The sequence below is a fragment of the Chlorocebus sabaeus genome, chromosome 10 (genome assembly GCF_047675955.1).
Source record: "Chlorocebus sabaeus isolate Y175 chromosome 10, mChlSab1.0.hap1, whole genome shotgun sequence".
Lineage (NCBI taxonomy): Eukaryota > Metazoa > Chordata > Mammalia > Primates > Cercopithecidae > Chlorocebus > Chlorocebus sabaeus.
In genome coordinates, this window is record NC_132913.1 from 93,180,277 (window position 1) to 93,204,646 (window position 24,370).

The 24,370-nt window shown below is 45.2% G+C and overlaps 1 protein-coding gene across 5 annotated transcripts in view; it reads left to right on the forward strand.

Moving 5' to 3' along the window:
- Window positions 1-24,370, forward strand: part of NRP2 (neuropilin 2) — a 115,176-nt gene that overhangs the window by 16,602 nt on the left and 74,204 nt on the right. For all 5 annotated transcript variants that reach the window (XM_073019968.1, XM_007965955.3, XM_007965956.3 and 2 more), the window contains exons 3-4: window positions 17,083-17,264; window positions 23,280-23,510. In XM_073019968.1, the coding sequence (XP_072876069.1) occupies window positions 17,083-17,264; window positions 23,280-23,510 (413 nt within the window). The remainder of the gene's footprint in view (window positions 1-17,082; window positions 17,265-23,279; window positions 23,511-24,370) is intronic.

Sequence of the window (24,370 nt, forward strand, 5' to 3'; positions counted from 1 at the left end):
CACCTACATAATGGTTTTCTCCTAACAAGAGGTAGTCTTTGTTGAAAACCAAAGGGTTTCCCGGATGGATGCCTCATGTGACGAAGAGTCATAAGATGAAGTTTCTAATCCCAGATCCACTCTTGACTCAACGGATGACATAGGGAAACTCATCAGTTCCTCTTTGTCTAAGTTACATGAGTACCCTGCATACATTTGCTCAGCATCCCAAGGCTTCTGATTCCCTGACAGTGAACTTTATCAAGCATTTCTGTTATAAGAGCTTCTTTATAAGGTGTTTTGGGCTTTAATTCCTCCAGCTGGACTGCAGAAGGTTGGCACAAACGGAAGCATAATGTACGGAGACAGCCTGGGTCTGAGCTCAGAGAAATTTGACTAAGCACCTCTCTCAACTAAGGGCCAAATTCTGTTATGCTTATGCCAGCAAATCTCCCAGTGAACTTGCCAAGAGGTCATCCTATGTATATTCATAGTGGCAGAGGGAGAAAGCATGGCTCTTGGAAGGAAAAACTTAGGAGCTAGTAAGCATGGCTTAAAACGTGTTGGGAAGGATGAAAGGCCAGAAAAACATGCTCCTCTCCTGCTTTGGGCTGCGGGGTACCCCTTCCATGGACAGGACGCAGTCCCAGAGCTGGAGAGAACTAAAGGTTGCCAGAGCCTCTGACAAGGGAAAGAAGAAGGCATTGCCCCTTGCTGGAGGTGGAGTAGGGGATTTATAGGGTTATCTTCTGGCTTATCATCCTTGCTAAATCACTTCCTGTTTTTCTCCCCATTCCATGACCTCATGTGTCTGGTTTGAACCTAAAAGTGAAGGAGGTCAGAAAAAAAATTTTTCTGGGGTCTGTTCTCCCAGGGCCAAACTGTCGGAGAGGCTCTGTTGGGATTAAGCCTCATCCACTTAACCTTGTCGTTAATTCTCTGTTCCTCCCCCACTCCCCATTTCTCTCTTTCTCTCTCATTAATTTTTGTATTTAGAAAGACACATCTGGTTTTCTCAGCCTCTCAATCTTCAAGGTATTTTTGACACTTCCCCTGGCCATTTGCATTTGCAATAAATGGGCTTCCCCTCCCCACTGCCTTGTTTTACTTTCTTGTGAAAGGAACAATTAATCTAATTGAAGTCCTGGAAGTTCTGTTGCGTTCAGGCTCTCCCTCTCTCTTCCATACTGCATTTTCATTCCAAGGGAGCTCCTGGGTTTGGAAAGCACTCACTATCCAAGGAAATTAGCCTGCTTTCTCCTTTTATTTTGGGTGCATGCTTCAAATTGGATTTGGCTCGACAGGCCCATAAAGTCGATACTTCCCAAAAGAAAACTGCCTGGGCTGGTCTTCCAATCACAGGGTACAGCAGCAATGCCCCAGCAAAAAGTGGAACTGAGCAAGAAAGTCAGGAGAAGCAGCCAGCTCAGCTGTGGAGACAGAGCAGTGGTCAGCACGCCCAACCTCGTGTTTGCCCAGGTTCTTCCTATGAGCAGGGTTAACTGCAAAGATTGCCCCGAGGCCTGGAAACGGGGCCCTGAGATGAAAGAATTTATCCTGGGCTGTGGCCCCTGAGCCCTTGGCTCCCTGTATACCTTGAAATCTACATCCCAAAGGTTGAGACGGTTGCTGAGTAAATCCCAGATAGACCTTTTCCCCTAACCGTTGCTTATTAACTATGTTCCATCGAAGCTTGCTGTCTGCTTGGAAAATTTCACTCACAAGCCACAGCTTTGCCTGACTCAGTGCAATCCAAGGCCACCATCTCTGGTGAACTTCCCTTGACTCCTCCCTCCAGTCATTTGCAGAAATGCAAATCCTGGGCACCCACAGGCTGTTTTGGGGCCTGTATAGAAGTTGTGGGCGGAAACCAGAGGCCACTGTGGCACAGCTGGACTCCTGAGGCCAAAGGACAAATGGGCGAGACTACGGGCTGTCTGGGCAAACAGAGAGAAGCCACTTTATTCCCTGTGGAATGGAGGATGCTAGGATGTTGCTGCTCCGGCAGACAGAGGCTTTTCGCTTGAGTCATCAGCCAACAGACTGAATGTTATGGTTTTAGAAACCCATACACAAAGTTGAGTGGTTTTTTCCATTTCTAAAATTTAAAATGTATGTATTTTTAAAACACCCACCTGCATATAATACACAGCTTGTTCAGGAGTTCTCAAACAGCCCCAGCACCCACCCCATCCCAGAGGCTCAACCAAATAAAACCCAAACTAAGAGGCTGGGTCCTTTAAGCATTGGTAATTTCTACCTGTAATCTCAGCACTTTGGAAGGCCGAGGCAGGCAGGTCACCTGAGGTCAGGAGTTCAAGACCAGCCTGGTCAACATGGTGAAACCCCATCTCTACTAAAAATGCAAAAAAAAATTAGCCAGGCTTGGTGGTGCACGCCTATAATCCCAACTACTCTGGAGGCTGAGACAGGAGAATCACTTGAACTGGGAGGCAGAGGCTGCAGTGAGCTGAGATTGCACCACTGCACTCCGGCCTGGGTGAAAGAGTGAGACTCTTGTCTCATTTACAAAAAAAAAAAAAAATGGTAATTTCTAGATGGATATCTTGATGGGTCTCAGAAAGTGCAAAACCCACTAGCAAGAAATGAAAGAACATTTCTTAGGCTAAAAAGCTCTCAAGGAAGTCTACATAAATGATTTTATGTGCTATGTTCAGCACAGCAATATCTCATTTACCACGTATCATTGAAGAATAACATTCCATTTAGGTGAATTGTCCAGATACTGAAATATCCACCTTTAAAGTTCTTAAAAAAGAACTTTAGAGTTCCAACAGTTCTTTTTTTAAAGGATTTCTGATCAACAACATTCTAAATCATGTGCTGCACTTCCCTGTCTTTTTAAAACCTACATTGAGAGGAGTCAACTTTTTCTCAATGTTCGGGCTTCTAATTCTAAGCTTCACTTTTGTGACAGCAGCCAGGTATTGCCATATTTGGAACAGGCAGATTAAGATTTGAATTTTATTGACCTTTTAAACTTCCCAGGCCTGAGTTTCCTCATCTGCAAAGCTGTCATAATAATAAATATTTTGCAAGATTGCTCTGCCTTTTTATGTAGATGCTCAATAAATTAGCAACTGTGTTAGCATCATTGGACTTTATCAGGGGAGAGTTTGGGACGATTTTCTATCAATCCTCCTGCTTTCACACATCCTGTTACGAGTATGGCCTGTCTCCTATAGCCTTCCCCTTCTGACTTGTTTTTGCGTTCTTATTGGGTTATCAATTTTGCTTCAGAAGCCCTTGCTGTCTCTTGGGAAGTTTGGGTTCTGGGACCTAAGCTTTGCCCAAGCCAGTACAATCCCAAGGCCAGCATTTCCAGCTGGCTTCGGCCAGCCAAGCTTGCAGCAGTTAGGACTGGGGAGGGATCCCAAAGTGACAAAGCGTAAGAGCAACAGAGGATGGAGTTCTCAACATCAGTATAGCTGCTCACAATCTTTTCTTCTAAACTCCCCCACACCCTCATATTCTGCATATTTAAGGTTTTGGATATTTGCCTCTAAGTGTCCTAGATAAACAGGGCGCTCTTGTGTTTATTTACAGCCAGAGGGGCCCTCTATATCTTAGAAGATGTGTCTGTTTCTCCCAAAGTAAGAGATGATATCTTAGAAAGGTAGCACTTTCCCAGTTGATAACCTGATCATAGTAAACAGAGGGATCAGACCAGACCTCAGTTATCTGGCCCCTCCCCATTCAGCCAGCAGTGTTTCCCTGTGCTCAGTAAATACCCTCGATTCCCTGCAAACAACCAAGCATAGTCTTACATCTGTGTGAGCCCCCTGGGTTCCCAGGGCGCCGGCCCTCCTCCCCTCCCTCCACAGTGTCCAGCTGCAAGCTCCCATCTTCCTCCCCTGAGTTTCCTTGCTTCCTGCAGTTCTGTCTTATCAGCCCCTCCTCTGAACTCCCAGAGCACTTGATGTTGCCTGAGTCACTTTTTGTTCATATGTGGTCATCTTGAGTTCTCAGCATGTAAATTCTACAAGGGCACAAAGCCCTTCATGTCTAAACTCCCATGGCACCTAGTCTAAGAGGGTGCTAGGCAGGTGTGTGCAAGTGATTTAGTGATATTTTTACATTGGAAATGCCAGGCAATCGGTCAGCATGAGCTGAATCTGTGTTGGAAGACAGATAGATCTGTTTTCCCTATTTGTCCATCTGGGAATGTGACATAATCTTAGGGGGTAGGACACAGGTCAAGAACGTCACTAACTGATTTGGGACATGAGTCTCTCACCAACAAAATGGTAATAGACCATTCATTCATTCATCAGGAAATAGTTATTAAACACCTACTATGTGCTAAGTGGTAGTATTGGGAATACAGTGATGAATAAATCATATTTTTTTCCCTAAAGTTGCTGTTACTCTTTCATTTACAGATGAGGAAACTTGGGCTCAAAGAAGTTAGGCAAATGGCCCAAGGTTCCACTCCCATAAGTGGCAGAGAAGGGTTTTGAAGCCAGATACCCTAGTTTTCAATCTCTGCTTTACTCTTGTGCTCTCTGCCTCCCCCGCATCATGCGTTTGGCCGGGGACATGATATGGACCTGTTATGTGGGCCCACAGCATCCAGGTCCAGCCTAGGCTGGGAAGATCAAGGAAGGCTCCCTGGAGGAGGTGATGCCTATACGAATTCTAAAGAAGTTGGCCAGGCAGCAGGGAGTGTGTTTGGCTGGTGTCACAGGCAGACAGCAGAATGCTCAAAGACAAGGAGGGATGGTTTGATGCCTTCAGGAACCAAAATAATTGAACATTCCTGAACCCAACTTCTTAACCAGTGAGCATTATAAGGGTAGAGTAAAAGGAGCTGTCCTTGTGACTTGCTGACACAAACCTTTTTCCCAGTGAAGAGGTGCCTGAGCAATACTATTTAATTGTATTTCCTGGCCAGACAACTTCCACCATCTCCTTAGGAGACAGGGTGGTCAGGATGCAGGAAAGACTGAGATTATGGGGACTCTCTGCTGTCCCCACCTTCCCTGTCCATTGTAGGGTCTCTGCAGCCTCATACCCTGTGTTCAAGTGGAATGCCTGAAAGTGGGGTTTGACCTGGGAAAGTCCAGGTAACACTTCAGATTAAGCTCCTCTTGTCAATTTCCTGCTACACAAGACTTTCGGAATCCAAGTCTCTTTCCTATGAATAGAGGGCGGGAGGCCAGATTGCCCAGTTGGAGGTGTGGCTTTAGCTGGTGTCCGTTGAAGTCTGAAAAGCCAACAAAGCATAGCGAGAATTCTGTGTGGTTCAAGAGGGTGCCTTGTGCTTGTTGAGGAGAGGCTGTTGGCTTGATCACTCACGACATTATTACTGACATTATTATTTACTGCCTGCCCGACCACAGAACTATTCTGATTCCCCTAAGGAACCAGTGAGCAGTAATACTTTTCTGTATTGCAACAATCCTCCTAATGACAGAAACAGATCCACCTCCAGGTACGTGGTGGACGAATGGGAGCAGCTGGCTGTGGCCCCGACACTTACCAACCTTGACCAGAGGTTCCACCCAGCAACTCCACCTCTCCCATGGATCGGGGGAAAAACAACTCACAGACTGTTCTCCTCCTCTTACCAAGGTTAAAAAGCAGCTGGAATTACTTTGGGCAGTTTGTTTTTAAAAATGAGCGTTGCAGTTGTAACCGTCTCAATGCAAGCCTCACTGTGGATGCCCTTCTTAACGATGTGCTTTATCTTCTGACTGAGAAAATCACTTGAGATTTTATCATGCACAATCCCACTTGTTCTGCCTCTCCACCCTGGCACCTTCTCCGAACCCAGAGATCCCAGAGGGCCAGCATCTCACCCCATGTAACTCCATGTAATTCTCCCATCTAATTACACCGGCTGAGAGTCTGTCTTAAGAAATTCAGTGGGAGCTCCAGGTGTGGAGGGGATAAAGAAGAGATGGAACTATACCAAGTAAAAACATAAGATTTTTCTAAAAAGGGATTTGTGTATTTTCCTGGAGTCATGAGTCCTATAGAAAAAGAAATTTATATTATTTTTGTTTCGTCCTTTTTAGTGGCAAGGGGATTTAAGCCTTTGGATTAAGAGAAACTCAAAAGATAATTTAATTCCATTCTTATACTTCTGCCTGGATAAATCATTCCAGAAAAAAAAAAAAAAAAAAAAAAAAAAAAAAGATATCAGCTGCCCTTGTCTTTCCTTCCAGAAAAGAGCTTCTGTAATCGTCCTTCATTATGGGACCTCGTGCCTCACAACTCATCTCAGTTGATTGCAGAGTAGATGGTTGTATTTAATTTACATAATCAAAATTTTTTTCCTAGAAGGAGAATCCCTGAAAAATGTTAGCTGGGTCAAAATAAAATTTTCTAAAAAGAAGGAAAAGGAAAAGGAGAAAGAAGTGTGAGTTGGGCTTAGGTATGGGAGGGCAGCAGAAATGCATGACTTTTTTTATGCCTTTTTTTGAGCTTTGTAGCCAAGCATCTTGCAGTCTCTAATATTTTTCTACTTTTTCTCACTGGGACTCAACTGTATGTTTGTAGGTCATGTGAAAGAACTCTTAGAATTAGACAACAATAGCAAACATTTATTGCACTCTTGCCAGACATCAGGTCCTACCCTAAGAGCTTTCTATGTTTAACCTCCACAGCTGGTACTGGTACTGCTATTATCCCATTTAACAGATGGAGATACTGAGGTCCTGAGAGATCACACAGGTAGTAATCGTGGGGCTGGATTTGAAGCAGTCAGCCCAAAGCTGCCTTTGTATACCTGTGTCAGTCTGCTTGAAGCTGTCATCTGCTATCCCAGTGCTTAGGTATTTGGGGCCTCTCTGATTTCTTTAGATATCCTTGACAAGCCTTTTCTTTTCCTTTTCCATTTTTATTCCTTTTCTTTGCCTCTTCCTGCCATGCAGTCACCTCCGGATGCCAGCAGGGCAGTCAAGGAGAGAGATCTCTTTCTGTGTCTTTAAATACAAGCCAGAGGCTTCTCAGTCCATCGTTTCTTTTTGCCTCCCTGTCATCAACCTCCTACTACCCCAATCCCCCCGCAGCCTCGCTCACCATCCCCTTCAAATTCCCTGCCATCCTCACCACCACCTTCACTCTCCATCTGGAGTCCAAAGATGTGAGGGCCAGTAATAGAGTGTCAGCGGAAGTAATTGATTCCTCACACCAAGAGAATTCGCCTGCCTTTAGTGTCAATGGAGCTGAACCAGAGTCTTGGAGGGTGAGCGAGACATGTAAACAGTCCATGGCCGAGCTGTCAGGACGAAGCCAGACACACTGGAGAGTGAGTGAGGGGGCAAATGGTGGAACAAATAATTGTTTCATTGGAAAGGAAAGGAGTAAATAATATTTCAGCCCAGAAATTGGCAGTTTGAAAGAGATGGTTGAGAACTTGGAGCAGAAGGATTCGTGATGCAGGTTTTAATGGAAGAGATGTTCTTTGTCTCAAAGTAGGAGGTTTCATCCCCACCCGACCCCCCCTCCCATTATCATCATTATTATCATTAAAATAATTACTGTAACAATTACAGTTGATGAGACCTCAGGTTTATAGAGCACCTTTCATCTAAAAGTTCAAAGCGATTTATCTATGTGTCATCTTTTGAGAGTGGTAGGAGGGTAGGAAAGTATTATTTTGGGGGGTCATCTGCTGGGAAACTGAGGTCCAAGCAGATACAGGATTTAGTTTAAGCCTCAGAGCAGGCTGCTGGGTTAAATGTTGGGGTACTGAGTTATCTTCTGGGGGCCTTTTCTGCTGTACTCTTCCCTGCCTGGGCCTTTATCCACATGTGGCTCTTGAAGCTCGTCCCTGGCACTGATGCCTCCTCCCACACTGCCAGGGCCCCCACTGGTCGCTACAATATTGTGGCCAACCAGCCAGAAGCTCTGTGTGCAAAACAAACAGCCCACTTATGGCTGTGCGATGAATAAAGATCCTTCAAGGTCTGACTCACACTGCTCCCATCCTGCTCAGAGACTTCCTGTAATCTGGTTCCCTTTCTTGTAGAAGCTCATGTCCTTTCTAAACATCTTTCTTCATGGTCTTATGAGGCTCTAGCCGGGAGCACCCCACATTCCTAAATGCTTGCTTCCTCCACCCCCAACAAACCCCAACCTGTTCTCTCCGAATGGAAAGGGCATTTCTGGGATGGGGAGAGAAGGTGAGTGTTTTAACATGCCTCACGTGGCCTGGGCTGCCTGTGCAGCATGACGCTTCAGAATGCAGCTGTCGAGAGCATAGTCACAAGCGGAAGCAGTTCCAGCTGACTGGCCCCTGAGTGCTAGATTCAGGATCTCTGCCCTGGCGTGGCAGCAGCCCCTTCCTGCCTGGACATTAGTGCAGGCCCATCATTTCCACACCATGGTGCTTTTTGCACAGTAGTGACAAGTTTGCCCCTGGAGCCAGGAGAAGCTCCAAGCTCTGTAACCTGAAGCTCCAAATAAATGAACTCTGAAAGGGGTCCCATCACACCTGTCACCTACTCCCAGACTGTCCCCTACTTGGATTTCTGCATGGCACATTTTTCAGATGAGTTTTGCATCTTCCAAGTTTTGTTAGGGAGGCTGGATGCCAGCAAAGGGGAATAGAAAAATGATATGGAGCCTATATCCCCGGAAAAACAAAAAGAACTTTTTTGTTGCTGTGAGGGATTCCCTGGTGCCCGGCACACTTCCGTTCACAGCAGGCTCCCGTTTTTCGGACAGATGGGGAAGTTATGATTTGCCCTCACAAGTGGATCCCCCGGGAGCTAGAATCAGTGTGAACACCTATGCCGGAGGGAACGGTTCACTCTGCCGAATAAAGAGGCGCTGCCAGCACACCAGGTGCCCCGGACGCTGTGCTCTGATTGCCCTTCGGTGGTCACCCATGCAGGCAGCCCCACCAGGCACAAAAGCATGATCCCCATTCCCTTTTGTCAAATGAGGCAAACAGGCATGCAAGCGTGATTGACCCAGGCCAGCATAGGAATATTCAGCAAGTCCTGGCCAGGCTGGGATTCACCTTGACTGCTGCCGCTGCCACTGAGAAAAACAGAACTGGAAAGAAATTGTGGACTACTCTTCTTTGCACTCTGGTATCATTCCAGAATGCTAGCAAGGGGCCCTGTGAGTTGACTGCAGAGGGTGAGGATTTTATAGACACAGAGCAGACCAATGAAAGACCCAACACTCATGCTGAAAGCAGCCTGCCCCAAAGCGTTAAACTTCACATTGGCACCGGTTGCCTAGAAAACCATTCCTTACACAAGCAAACATGTTTCATCCAAGTGGCCTCCAGTGTGTGTGCTGGTCCAGAAGCAGAGCAGACCCGTGACCACACGGCCTCAGGAATGTGCCTTGCTGGCCAGCCAGGTCAGCGAGGGAAATGGTATTCACCCAAAGGACCAGGGCAGAAGTGGGGGAGGCTTTGTTGTGTGCCCTCAATTCTCTGAAAGTTCACCTTCAGAGAGACTTATCAGACGCGCTGTCTGGAGCGGCCTCCTTCCTCACGCCGGGAGGCGTTCTTGGCAGCCTGCTCCATCAGGAACAATGAGATTGGCGGGGCCCTCACCATCATCGCAGGGCCTCTGTGGAAAAATAGCCAGCAATTATAAATAGATGTTATTCGTCGTTTCCATTTTCTTGCCTTCAAGGTTTTTTGGAATAATTCCTTCAGTTTGTTTTGGGTTATTCTCTCCATGTACTTCCTTTGGTGGGTGGTCAGACTTCCTCCCTTCTGAAGAGCTGTGGTGACCCTGGTTGTGAGGGGATTGTGGATAAGAAGCTCAAAATATCAGATATTTCTGGTGGGAAGAAATGAAGGAAGAAAATGCAACTGCAAACAGCCACTATTAAAAAGGCACTGGGCACCGATGCAGATACACAAACAGACACAGAGTTTGGGAACTGTTTGAGCCCTTGGCGTTAAATAGCAAATAAGAATAACAGCAGCAATAACAACAAATGGCTATTCATTGAGCACGTACTGTGTGCCATGCACTGTGCTGACCCACTGATGTGCATTAACTCAGCAGCCTCTTGGGAGCTTGAGTACCTTGCTTTCTAAGACAGCAGATGGAGGACGGGTGGTTTCAAACACAGCCTGGGCTCAGAAACACAAGTTTGACATAAAATCTCGAAAACTCAAGTGTCTGAAACACTGTTGATGGATTTGTGCAGGGGGATGATTTTTTAGAAACCCAGCCACAAGAAGGGGGGTATCGAGACTGCCTCTAACTGTGCTTTTCGTTTCATCTTCTCCCGTCTGGCTCCCGAGGTGTCATGTATGTGTAACTCTTCTCTTCTCCACATCCACCATCCTGTTTTGTTTTATGCTGATAATAATAAAAATAGCCAGGGGCTCTCAGACACTTCCTAAGGCATCTGGCACTGTGCTGGGCCTGCATGTACCTTCGCAATCCTGCCACCATCCCCAAAGGTAGAGACTGTTATTATGTCCATTCTGTAGATGATGAAACTGAAACTCAGAGAGGTTAAATACCTTTTCTGTAATCACACCATGAGCAAGTACCAGAAAGTAGCTGTGTCTGTCCACAAAGCCCGCGTGCTACACTTCCCAGGTTACACAACACCCTCTTAGGTATGTTTCAGTTAACAGTAATTTAACGTTTCTTTTGTCACAGACTTTTTCCCTAGAAAAATGTGCCTACTCACAAACACAAAATTTCAGCAAACAGCATCAGAGCTTCCCCAACCCACTTATACTTATGTGTAGGCCCTAGTAGAAATCCACGCATTTAAGAATATGTGCTCTAGATGATAACTTAAGAGCTTATAAATATACGGGATGCTGCTTTCTCACTCCATGGGCCATATGTTCACATATGGATATATATGTGCTTATAAAAATACCACACTTACAAAAATTAATATGTTATCCCATCTGAACTCTTGCAAGCTAGATTTCTGCTGGGTGAGTCTCGAAATCATGGATTCCAAATCCGCTCACTTTTCCTGTTGGCGATGTGTCTTTTAATTTTGGTAAGTCCTTCAGCCTTATTTAAACAGAACAACTCAAAAGAGCAAGATTCTGTTAAATCTCTTACATACCTTACGCCCATTTTGTGGAAACCTAACTGAGGCCATAAGGATTCTTTACACCCGACACCTGCTAATGCTATTGTGCTGTGGCAATCTGGTATTTTCATTGCCCTCAGATCTTCATCCCACAAGGAGACAAAGGGAGGAAGGGGAGGTCTCTGTGCCCTGGAGTTTGACTACTTGGGTTCAAAGCCTCCCTCTGACCTTTCTTCCTCATGTAACCTTGGGCAGGTCACTTAACCTCTCTGAGCCTCAATGTCTACATCTGCAAATGGATGGTAATTGTAACAGGGCCTGGTTTGGATGAAATGAGGATTAAATGAAATAATATCTGAATCAACGGCCTGGCCCATAGTAAATGCTCAATAAAATGTGATATAACAGCTTTTTAGTAAATGGGTGGTACAGATGCAAGGCAGAAATTCAAGGAAATGAAATTTACTTAAAAAATTCTGACCTGACAGTGAGCTGACTTCTCCATAAAGGCTAGGTGACTGTACTGAGCCCAAGGAGCAGGTGGCGTGGCTTCAGGTCTGAATAGACCAGAGACCTTAGCACTGTGCAGACCTGCCTTGCAGCCTTTTTAGGCATCATGCAGCTTCTTTGTTGGGAAGTTATGTGTGACAGTGCTGGTTTTTTCCTCCTAATTTCCTCACAGGTTTTAATATAAGGATTAATAAGACAGTGTTTGTAGATGTCTTTGAGCCTCCTGGAAGAAAGGCACTCCAGGAGGTGATAAATTCTCTGGCCTGGATAATCTACTCATGAAATATGGAACTTTGAAAGTGTGAGAAAAATCTCAAATCACTTTGACAGCATTTTAATTATAGTTGATTTGTTTGCCGCTAATAGTGAAAATGCTGTCAGCATGATTTGCGATGTTTCTTCCACTCAAAATGTTATATTTCATGTTTTTGAGTCACAAGGCAACATTTCGGTTTTCAGATACAACCAGAATAGCTCAGTAAATGTGTTGGGGCACAAAGACAGAGAGTATAAAATGGATCAAACTCCACGGAAAGCATCATCGTAGCACGCATTCTTCTTAACATGGAACACCAGCCTCGAGTCCCTTATTCATTTACATTTATTTACTCAACAAAAAGTGAATGAGACCTCCTACATGCCAGGCACCAAGCAAGTTCAGCAATGAAGAGGCAAAGTCCTTGCCTTCATGGTGCTTATTGTCTAGGGCAGGAGACAGATCATAAACAAATAAGCATATTGACAAGACCTTTCCAGATTATGATCATAGCAATGAAAGAAGTAAGAGGATGGTGAGCTAGAGAATAAGGGCATGCCATCTGAAATAGGGTAGTGACAGCAGGTTTCTCTGAGGAGATAACATTTGTACTTAAGCCTGAAGGATGTGCAACAACCAGCCCTGGAAAACACCAGTGAGGAGTACTGTAGGCAGAGGAAAGAGCACTTGCAAAGGCCCTGGGGTTGGAAAGAGCTCACCATATAAAAAATGTCGTCAACATCTTATGATCTTATGATGAGCAGTGTGAAAAGAGGTCTTGCTTGGTTGGCAAAGGTTATGATGTTAGGACTTGGGCAGAGATGTTCTGATATGTAGACCCAAAAGAAGGGGTAGAGTATTCTTCCTCGGAAGACCTAAGTACTCTATCTTCGATACAGTAATCCCCTTCCAAGTGGTTCTGTGTGGCATCCCTAAAGCTGGATTCTGACAAGGGCCAGACATTTCAGTGTCCTGAAAGAAGGACCTCAGCTTGGTGAATCTTCCAGCATAGGCTCTGTTGACTAACCCAGACTTTGGTGCCCTGCTGGGAAGTGTCAAGCATGGAGACAGTTATGGAAACTAGCAAGCCCTTTTTCATGTTTGCCTAGTGATGAGAGGAAGAGATGAGATTGTTGCTTTTTCATATCTCTCCCGTGGACTCTTAAAATTAACTTCACTGTCAAAATTTCCCATGGCCCAAATGTAGGTTTGGGGAGAGAAATGTAAGACTTTGAAGTTGAGAAAGAAAGTAGAGAAAGCATTCTCTAGACAAATGCTCACCATGCAGACGTCATAAAGTAAAAAGGCACTCGGGGAACCATTTTAGAGAGAAAATAAAGAACTGGGAATAGAGATGGCTACTTCAGCTCAGGAAAAAAATAAATAAAACAATACAAGGTAGTGTTAAAGCTTTGAAAGGAATTTTTCATTTAGGAGAGATTATGAATAATGAAATGCAAACACTCTAGTTAATATGTCCGTTAGCTGGCTTATGTTGCCTTCTGGAAAACGAGTGATACGTTCTAAGAGGAGTGGCTTTTCAAGTTATCCTACTTGACTATCGTTGGGGTGAGCTCTGAGTCTATACCCCAGATTCCTTTACTAAACACTGGATATTAGACACTAGATGGAAAGCCATATTTATTCCAAAGCCAGAAACTTCCTAAGCCTCTGCCTAACTCTTCGCAAATGAACCTGACAACACTGAAATTTCTAAGGAGATTTACTCCAACCGTAGCAAATCCCTCATAATAAAAAATTTCCCCAAATGAGTCAGTCACACAGGAGGTAAATGAGACATTCTGCATGAAGTCAGCATGTCATTTGGAGTGTGCCCTTTATATAAAAGTCCCAGCCAGAAGACCATGTGGTTACATGGGGCTTGTCCACAGGGCAGAACCAGAACACTGGAAGTTGCGGGGATTTCAGCTGCCGAATTGTAACTCTGTGTCACTTCCCCTCAAGCAAACCTTATAGAAAAATCTAGTTTTTCTAAGAAGTTCAAGTAAGCCTTGTTGATTATTTGCTTCTCAAAAGGATTCACCAGAGGGGTCCTTTAACTAACAAGCTCAGAGAAAACTTTATAGTATGACTGAATTATATGAAGCTTTTTCAAAAATGCATCCCTTCTCTATATGTGTGTGTAGATGCATATGGATGTATTTGTTGCAGGCAGCATTACAAGAAGGGATTTGGGGTGGTCTATATCCGTTGAGTAAATTGAGGCAAGCTTGTAACAGTGGCATTTGTTGGGCAGCCCTGCTTCATTGCTGATTCTGTTAATCCCCTAAATGACTCCATGGGTGATTAGGCAACCAGATAAAACCCTCTCACTTCTGATGAACAAGCCAGTGGGATGTCAGGGCCTCTTTCTGTCCTTCCTAGAGAAATTGGCAGCACAAAGACTGGAACTATCTGGCGATCCTTTAAAAAAAAGTTTAAAAAATTATTTATTGAATGTGGGTCATGTCCTAGGCACTGTTCTAAGTGTCCCAACCTACTGTGTCTCATTTATTCCTCACTCCAGTTCTGTGACATGGATGATGATGGTGATGATGATGAACTGACTTCTACATCTGCTAAATCATGAGAGCTGCATTCTTTTACAAAGAAGAAAGTAAAAATTACCCATCATCCCCCCACCCATGCCTCTCGCCATTGTTAGTATTTTAGTAGTCTTTCGGACTTCCTCTGTATGTTTATGTAAGGAAATGTATGTCTACCTTTGAAAACATACTTTTAAAAAATCTCCTTTTAAATAAGTTAACAGTATAGCATGAACATTTTTCCATTAAAAAAAAAATTCTAGACCTGCAGATTATTGATTGTAGCAGCAGAGTATTCCATTTTATAAATATCCCAAAAGGATTCACCCTCCCTCTACGGTTGGGCTTTGAAACTATTTATGAGCAAAATATCCTCCCACTTTTTATATTTTTTCAAAATATATACACAAAGATGCATATGCATCTTTGCACAATTGTCTGATTATTTTCTTAGGAAAAATTTCTAGCAGTAGGATTGCTGGATTAAAGGCTATGTACATATTAACTTTTGTCACATTTCACCAAAATGCCTTCCAGAATGTTTGAACAGATTTCCATTCCCGCTGATACTGAACCTCTGCTTATTTGTTCCATCTCTTAAAACAAGGTCGCTTCTGCTCTGTGGCTCAGCCTCCTCGCCTCTGAAATGGGTGTGAGAATACAACAAATCACAGTTCACGTTTACTTAGCACACACTGAGTGCCAGACTATGGACTAACACTTCATATTGATTAGATCTTGTCATTTAAGTCTCACATCAACCCCAGGAGAAGATTGTAATATCCCTACTTTACTCTTTTTCTCCCCATTTCTGAGGCTCAGAAAGGTTCAGTAACTTGCCTGAGGTCACCCAGCTAAAAAGTAGCCAAGCTGGGATCCAAGCCCAGCGCTGTCTGCTTCTGGGATTGGGACTCTTGCACTCTGGGCCCTGCATTTCTTAGTCCAGATGAGTTGTCTGATTCATAAGCATGGGTGGCAGAGCCTCTCGACCTTTGTGCACATTGCCAGGGCATCACCATTGCTCACAGGAATGTATCTGTCCAGCAGTGCTTGCCTTAGTGTGAAAGTAGCAAGGAGGGGTTTTCTGGAAGGTTTGGGAGTTTCCCCTGAGAACAAACGAAGCATCTTTTTACTTTTGTTTTGGAAATGAGGAAGCATGTTTTCAAAGTCAGCACCATCTCCCACACTGAAACCACAGACCTAAACAGATTCCCCCAAACTCACGGCCTTCTCAATCTGTGACCATCTCTCCATTTCTTCCTGGGGGGTGAAACTGCCGTTTTGACTTCTCCAGACTCTAAGGAGCTCAGCAGTTCTTTTTTGACTGTGGGAGTCCAGCCCTGTGGGGTCTAAGAATGAATTAATGCTGGTCCACTCCTGCTTAGACTTCCTTTACAGGTCTATTATTTGAAAGTGGCTGAGTAACATAGCTCCTGGGGGCTAAAGTGAGGCCTCAGGCCTCCCCAGCTCACACCAGCCACTCCTGCAGGCAGCCGGCAACTCCAGATCCTTGTATGTGACAGGAACCATGGGCAGGCACATCCCAGAGAAGGGTGCATTCCCAGCCCTGTCTTTACCCGCAAGGAAGAGATTTCTTAAGTGTTGCTTTAACAGGTTGATGCAAAATAAATAAACAGAAAGGGAAGGAGAGGGAGATGGATGGTTTTCAGTAAATAATGGTGCAGCGGCCAGCAGTTGGAAGGGAGCTGGTGGGCAGGAAGTTTCCCACCTAAGCAGTTGTGACAGGAGTATTAACTGGGAGCCCAGAAGGCAAGCACAAATGCAGCACAGTGAGGACTGCCAGAGCACATACCGGGGCTGGAAAATGTGTGTCTGTCAAGATAAAATGGTGCATTATGTTTGCACCTTCCCATGAACTGAGCCAAGAGTGTCTTTGAGGTGCCTTCTTCCCAGCCCTGGCCAGTTTGACTCTGCTTCAAATGAGCACAGGCCTCTGCTTCAGGAGGGCAGCCTGCTCCGCCTCTCACTGAGGCTAATAGTTGTGTGCACATAGCCGGTGGGCCCCTGGAGACTCACCCCTGCTTTTGGAGAAAGGTTTTTATTGCCTTATCTAATATGAGGCTGATTCCTTTTAAGAACACATGTTGACTAGACACTGCTGATGTGAACCTCGAAGAGTCATCTTAGGGAGGGCGGTGGCTCAGGGTGGGGAGTCTTTGTCACTAACAATTAAAGAAGGGATGGCCCAGGGGAAAATTGAAACAGGGGGCTGGAGGGAGATGGGAAAATAAGCAAATGTCTTTGAAACATCCCCCATGTGTCTGGCACAGTGCCTAGCCCCTTACATCTATATTTTTTCATTCCATCTTCTCCCCCAGCCTTTTGGAGTGGATATATTTATCCTCATCTTACAGATGAAGAAATTGATGCTCAAAGGGGTTCAGCAGCTTGCAATGTCACAGAGCTAAGAAGGAGAGACTCAGATTCTGAGAGAGTATAATGGAAATAAAAATGGTGCTATTGAAGGAAGAAAAAAAATGTGTTTTGTGATATTTGATAGAATGATGCTCCTGCTCTTACGTGGGCAAGAGATAAGGCCTTCCAGCCATGTGTTGATTCACTCTGTGGCTTTCACAAAGCACAACAACGTGCAGTATCTCTGTTTGCCAGTCTGTACAAGCAGACATAAGTGCCCTTCGCTTATCCATCTGAAACACCTGAACGTCTCTAAATGAATAGAGAGACATGAGTGGGAGCGACACAGCGGTCCTTCTCATGTCCTTCGAGTGATCTTTTCTTGTCTGTGCCATCCCCACCCAGGTATGACTTCATCGAGATTCGGGATGGGGACAGTGAATCCGCAGACCTCCTGGGCAAACACTGTGGGAACATCGCCCCGCCCACCATCATCTCCTCGGGCTCCATGCTCTACATCAAGTTCACCTCCGATTACGCCCGGCAGGGGGCAGGCTTCTCTCTGCGCTACGAGATCTTCAAGACAGGTCAGTGTGGTCACACGTAGGGGCGGGGAGATGGGCGTTTTAGAGAAGAAGGAGGGACAGCACCCAGTGGGCTGAGGCACTGGGTAAGAGTGACAGTGTCATCCAGCTTGAGCACGGTGAGCGGTTCAAGGTGAACCCAGAGACATCCCAAGAAGAAGAGCCAGCTCAGGTTATCCACTAGCTTAAGGGGGCAGACTGCAGAATGCGGGGGCAAAGCAGCCATTGTTTGTGGTATTAGACAAATAGAAAAACACTTCTTGAAATAATCTGATTTTTGTGTGCTTTTTAAAATCAAAATAGTCTTCATGGGAAAAAGCAAAACTCTGATGACTTTCTCACGATTACTTCATGGTCTAATGTCTTTATTTGGAACTACATGGGACTGAGGACATAATCTTTTCATTGTTTGGAGTCTCTATAAAGATCTTGCCATGACCTCCCAAATGGGGTCACACCATAGCTTTTAAATTAAAATAAGGCTTAAAGCAGGCCACCCCATTTCTCCAAGCCGAAGCCATCCCTTGGTAGGCCATGTTACCACCTCTGTCCATTGAACCCCTACTCTCTAAATGCCAATGAACTTGACTCCCTGAAAAGCAATCAAAAAATAGCAGAAAAAGAGTCAGAGGGCACTGCACTTGCTTTAAGTTGACTGCTTGATTTCCATCAGGTCCCCCTTAGATTACTTTAGGGCCTGAGACTATGGGCCAGTGCTCATTTCCAAAACTAAATGCAGCAGACTTTTATTCACAAGACCCCGCTTCATCAGCTACACTCACACTCTGCCGGTGGTGTGTCCTCTTCTGTGATGTGTGGAGCTTGTTATCGCGAGGCTAAGGGAAGCATGTCCTCCAGTCCTCCCCACCCACCGCCCACTCCCCTCCTCAGAGGCTCGCCTTCCATCTATGTGTGTGTCTCCCCTCTGCCCCCAGCAGCCCAAGTTTTACAACTCGTGGATGGAGTCTGGTTCAAGGGGAGACTGTCAGCCTTGTCATCAAGAGGCCCAAGACTGGCGCCTGTTGAGTTCAGTGTGAGGGGAACTATTCATATATATTTTCTTTTTCACTAAACAGTTCTTGAAAGGAAGTGGTAGCTGCTGAAAGCACTTTTTATATCCACTCTGTCTAAATATTTGTCGGATTTGTCTGCCCGAGAACAAGAACGTGGAATCAAATGAAGGGGTGGGGCCAAGGGGACCATGTCGTGCAAGAGTGGCAGCCCAGGCTGCTGCAGGGCACAGGCCCCAAGAGGGTCTGTCTGCCTTGGGTTTTCATGCTCCTGAGTGTGGTGAAGTCACAGGGGCTGACGATCTGTGTGTCCAGTGGCTCAAGCTGTTTGAAGCCCTGAGTAGCTTGATCCATATTCCCCTGAGTCTTGTGCAAAATTCAGATCAATGCCACCAGCACCAGTGGAACATCCTCTGCTGCCGAGCAGTGGGGAGAATAAAATAGAAAGAAACGAAAGAGGGTGCTTGCTCTCTTCGGGTTGGAGAGGCAGGTGTGCAAACCCTTTGCACGTGACAGACTCACAGGCAATGTTATTGGATGAGTATGTATGTAAATTGAAACGACAACTATAATATGAGACAGAATGAATAAGTGCAAAGTAAAGGTACAATTGACATGTGGTGGTTATGAAAATGGGGGAGCAGTCGAGTGGCTTGGCAATTGAGGGGCTCCAGAGAATCTATTCAGTAGCAAGGTCCCTAGTGCTAATGCTGCCACTTGGCTGCACTGTGCTGGCCATGGAAGGAAAACAGCTCCAAGCAAGATCTTCCAGGAAGATGGCCAAGGGAAGTCAGAACAAGGGTGAGCAGGGCCATGAAAACTCAGCCTTGGTCTCACACCACCCAACTTAGTATTTCACAAGGCATCATGCTACATTCTCCAGAAAGCCATGGGAAAAGTCAATGTTCACTCTATCCATCATGCAAATTTGAAAGGAGGATATTAAAAGATAAAAAAAAAACACGTAAGGGGGGTGTCATAATTCAACATTGCTGTCTTGAGGACATGCTGAAGCAGGATTTCAAATGAAGCAACAAGTCTGTGAACCACCTAGCAACAATGGTGCCAGCCAAGGGATGGCTTCGGCTTGGAGAAATGGGGTTTCCTGCTTTAAGGATTGGGGTTGCCTAGTGAAGAGATGATTGTGAGAGAAAGCCCTGCCAACAACAGCCACACTCCTGGCAATGTGAGAGAGCAGATGAGAGCCCAGTAGACTTCTCAGGGCCACTTGTACCTGCCATCATACCCACCTGCTGCTGGAAGAGCAACTCTCCGCATGAAAGTCAATCTTACATATGCCAGGCTTGGTGGCTCATGCCTGTAATCCGAGCACTTTGGGAGGTTGTGGCAGGCAGATCACCAGAGGTCAGGAGTTTGAGACCTGCCTGGCCAACATGGCGAAATCCCGTCTCTACTAAAACTACAAAACTTAGCCAGGCGTGGTGGCACGCACCTGCAATCCCAGCTACTTGGGAGGCTGAGGCAGGAGAATCGCTTGAACCCAGGAGGTGGAGGTGGCAGTGAGCCGAGATCGTGCCATTGCACTCCAGCCTGGATGACAAGAGCGAAATTCCATCTCAAAAAAAAAAAAAAGTCAACCTTATATAAAGTGCAGAAATGTGCAAGGGAGCAAAATTCAAAACAGAGAAGTTTAGAAAAATGAGCATTCATGCAGGTGCCATGTCCTATACCCACATTTCCATTGTTGGAGTCAGGAGAGAAAATATACAAAGTTTACGTCATCCACAGAACATGAAAGAAATGGGTGGACATGCTGAAGAAATCCAAACAAACACAGCTATGTTTGCTAGTCGGATTCATAGAGAGGAAGAAGCGGGGAAAACTATAAACACAGATATGCAAATAGCCATACAGAGGGCTCTAGAAGCCTTCAGTGGGACATTATCCTGGTGAGCCTCTGCTGCAGGACCCACAGTGTGAGTGCTGGCCAGGGCATGTGGCTGGCGTGGAAGGTTCATGTCTGCCCTAAGTGAAGTGGTTTATAAAAGATTCTGTATGTTACCAGACTGTCTACATTTAAAAGGGTAAGTCAGAACAACTCATAAATTTAAAAGATCTCAAATCAAGATATCGTGAGAACAGAAAAAAAAAAGGAATTTTTAAACGTAAAATGTCACGTTGAAAACAAAATCAGTGGAAAAATGTGTGTGTGTGTTTGGTTTTTTCCAGAAGCCCCTTTAACCATAAGTTCAAGATCAGGTTTTCTTTCCTGTTTGTTCATGACACTTCAGAAAGTGACATTTCTGGGGTCATTCACAGAGGTAGAGAAAACCCGGAGGGCCTACTGCCTCCACTTCCTGAATTCAGGAACTGAATTCACCTTCTGCTGGAAAGGCAAACTCAGCTTCCAGTAAATCCACCGTGTTTTAAATGGCTTGATACCTGTAGATTCTTCTACTTGCAGAGTTATTGTAAAAGTCACAGTGGAAAAACGGAGTGGGCATTTTTCATAGCAGTCCTTTCCTATGAAATCATTCACTGTAACCCAAATCCCCCAGCTTCTGTGGACAATCTTAGCCTTGAGTGGGCTTGAGTATTTGTTGACTCGAGTTCTTCGTTTAACCTTTAAACCTTCGAAGACATCTCAGAAAAGGATCTTGGATAAGGCAGATGTCTGCATGGGCCAGCTTCTGTCTCCTTTTCTGAGATCTCTTCTTGGCATCTGCTATTCAACTGCTTTTGTGATGCTGCAAACAGTGAGATGGTACGATTAGAGATGAATGCATGACGTTAATAGACAGGTTTGATTTTTCTGCATAAAAACAGACAAAACTGGACAAAACTTTTCCCACTGCCTTCAAAATGAGTCAAAGGATATACTCATTTATAGCCATATATCAGAAATGCAGGAACTCAAGACCCTGGGAACTATGGATACTTTCGAATTTCACATTCTCCAAGTCTCTCTTAGACTCAGTAGATGTCCATCATGGAAGCACTTGTGCCCCACCTATGACAGGAACCAAAGAAAGATTCCACCAGAAAATTCCCCACTCCCAGGGGGGTGGAGATTCCCCTTGCCTTCTAAGGGAATAACAATAGAGCAAGCTCTAAGAGGGCATGTCAGGATGCTCTTTCTAGCTCTCAAGCAAGAAGTGAATAGAGAGTTAATTTCCTCCAACCATGTGTGAGGCTCAGCTGAGTGGCCCGCATGAAGAATGCTGCACAGCAGCCATAAACTCTAACCTTTTCAAAATTCCTCTTGGCCCCCTGAAGACCCGCCAGCTGGCTTGGCTTTGCTGAATTGCCTCATCCCGGGCCATTGAGGAGGCCCTCAGGAGTCTGAAGCCCAATCATAAACAAAGCTGGGGGAGGCGGCCCCAGCTCATCCCGCCAGGACTAGCTGCCCATTGAAAACTCTGGGCCTGCCCTGCTGCTGCCATGCATATGAATGATGGGGTGCAGAGTCTCTGAGATTCACTGCTTACAGCCTCCACAGAACCCATGCAAAGGTTAGCCCTTGCCCTCGTGTGTTCCTAGTCCCTACCCTGCCAAGGCACAGCACAAGGTGGAAAGTAGGAAGTGATGGATGGATAGATAGGAGATAGTGGAATTTTCTGTCTGGTGCTGAAGAAAGTTGCAACTCCTCCATCCCCACTTATTTGCATGGCACTTCTTCCAAATCAGACATTTGCCTCTTTCCAGAAAGCTGTCATCAATAAAGAGACTCAACAAGAGGCCTCCTACAGGAGCTGAGGATAAAGACATCGCTGCAGGCTAAGATCAGTGTATTGACATCACCTAGTTATATTTGAGTGTGAGCCCCAGAGGATACTTCCTGCTAGTAAACACCTAGTTTATCGAGTATTTCTGGTGGGTTTTTTTGTTTTTTGTTTTTTTTTTTAATGCTTAAGAGTGTCTATTATCCTCCTCAAAAATCCTGCTTCCTTTTCTTCTTTTAAAATCTGAACATAATGAGTGAAATCAATTCTAATTGTCCAGTATTTCCATTTGTTGCGTCAATGTGCACGAGCTTGTGCTCTGTGGGTCCATAGGTCTGGGTTGCAGTGCTCCTGGGACCCATCTGTGGTGCTGCCCTGGCAAATGGTGGCTGGGTTAAAGCACAACAAGGACCCTTTTAATATGACTCCACCTAGAGGCATTCAGAGATAGGGTGGCTGCAATCCTCTTATGAGCTCCTGTTCCTGTTCCTGCTGCCATCCAAGTTTGCACCAGGATGCAAATGTGTGCCGCATTTAATCAGGATGCCTCCATGCGTCCCAAGAAAGCAGACACAAGAGCTCAGGAGAGAAACAAGGCCATCCACACCACAAAGGAGCCAGAAGCCTTCCAAATGTCAATGCACTGCTGCATTTTTCCAAACTTGTTGCTGGAGCGGCCTTTAACATCCCCAACGGCCTGCTGTGATCCACCAGCTAAAAACATCAATTGTTAATTGTCTGACCACTACAGAGCAGCTCGTTTTAATATAGTCATGACATGAATGAGACCCAAGCTCCCCTTTGCCCCTCCCCTGAGGCACCTTGGATCTTGGACGGAGAAGGGGGCACTTCGTTGGCTGTGGTACAATAGGGGCTAGTGTTGAGGTCAGCAATAAATAAGGGGTAACATTGTTTTCCCTGCTGGCAATCAGCAAGCCTTCCTTAAGGATTGAAATAACTTACATTTCTGGAGTGAGCAGCTGAGTAACTGAGAAAGAAGACTCTGTTCCTTTTCAAGAGAATCCCTCTCTCTCTCTCTTTCTCTATCTTTTTCTCACACACACACACACACTTCTCTCTACCCCTACCCAATTCCTCAATTGCTGCTCTCACTCTGATATGTAGAGCAAGCCAGCTGTGCCGCCCTAATTTATGAAGGCTTGAAACGTGCATGTGAAGAGTATGTTGCTTCAAGGGCCACTCCAGTGGCAACAAAAACCTCAAGAGTAGGGGGATTTGGGCCCAAACATTTAAATAACCCATGTAACAGAGGCCGCGAAGAAAGGCATCTTCTTCTTAGTGCTACAGTTGTCTTTTACATACAGGCTCTGAAGATTGCTCAAAAAACTTCACAAGCCCCAATGGGACCATCGAATCCCCTGGGTTTCCTGAGAAGTATCCACACAACTTGGACTGCACCTTTACCATCCTGGCCAAACCCAAGATGGAGATTGTCCTGCAGTTCCTGATCTTTGACCTGGAGCATGACCCTTTGCAGGTGGGAGAGGGGGACTGCAAGTACGACTGGCTGGACATCTGGGATGGCATTCCACATGGTGAGTGATGTCATGAGGCATTCTTCAGTAGCTTGGCCTTTGCCTGTTAATTGCTTTAGTGATGATAAAGAGGAAGAACAAAGACTTCAAAGCTCCTATGGGTTCTTATATGACCCATGGTGACTTTCTCTTCTTCCCCTTCACTAAGGATAGCTTGAGAGAAATTACAGGAAGGCTGTCAACTTTCTTGGAAATATTTCTTTAGAAAAGATTAGGAGACTAAGTAGATACTTGGAAAGGATGAGAAAACTTATAGATAGTGTTCATTTCTACCCCAAATTGTCAGGATAGACGGCGGCTTGATGGCTAACCCCTATGACCAAACAGAAGGACTCTGAGCCAGACTGGCCGGGCTTAACTCCTGGTTCTGCTACTCACCAGCTGTGCAACCTTAGACAGATTACTTACCCTATCTGTGTCAAGTTAGCTGCTATCATCATCATTATTATTACTATAATTTTAAAATTATTATTAATATAGTCATAAATATTGAAAAGTTACATCACCCAAGGCTGAGAGCCACCAGTACTTCACAGGTGAAGACCAACATAGATCCTGGGTCTAATCAGTACTGGAAAGGAACAAATCTTTCACTTTTGTAGTCATTCTAAGTATCTTCTAATATAAAGGAGACATGATGACTAAGCAAGAAGAGCAATTTCATTTCCTGGGTAAAGCACAAGACTTAGTCAGAAAACTTGGGTTGGAGGCCCAGCTCTGCTATTTCCTAGCAGTATGAATAGGGAAATCACATGCACTCTCCAAACTTCAGTTTCTTCCTCTGTAGAACAGACATTGTAATGATGCCTTTCCAGCTCATCTTCCAGGCCACTGAGAACAGAATGAAGCCAGTGAAAGCG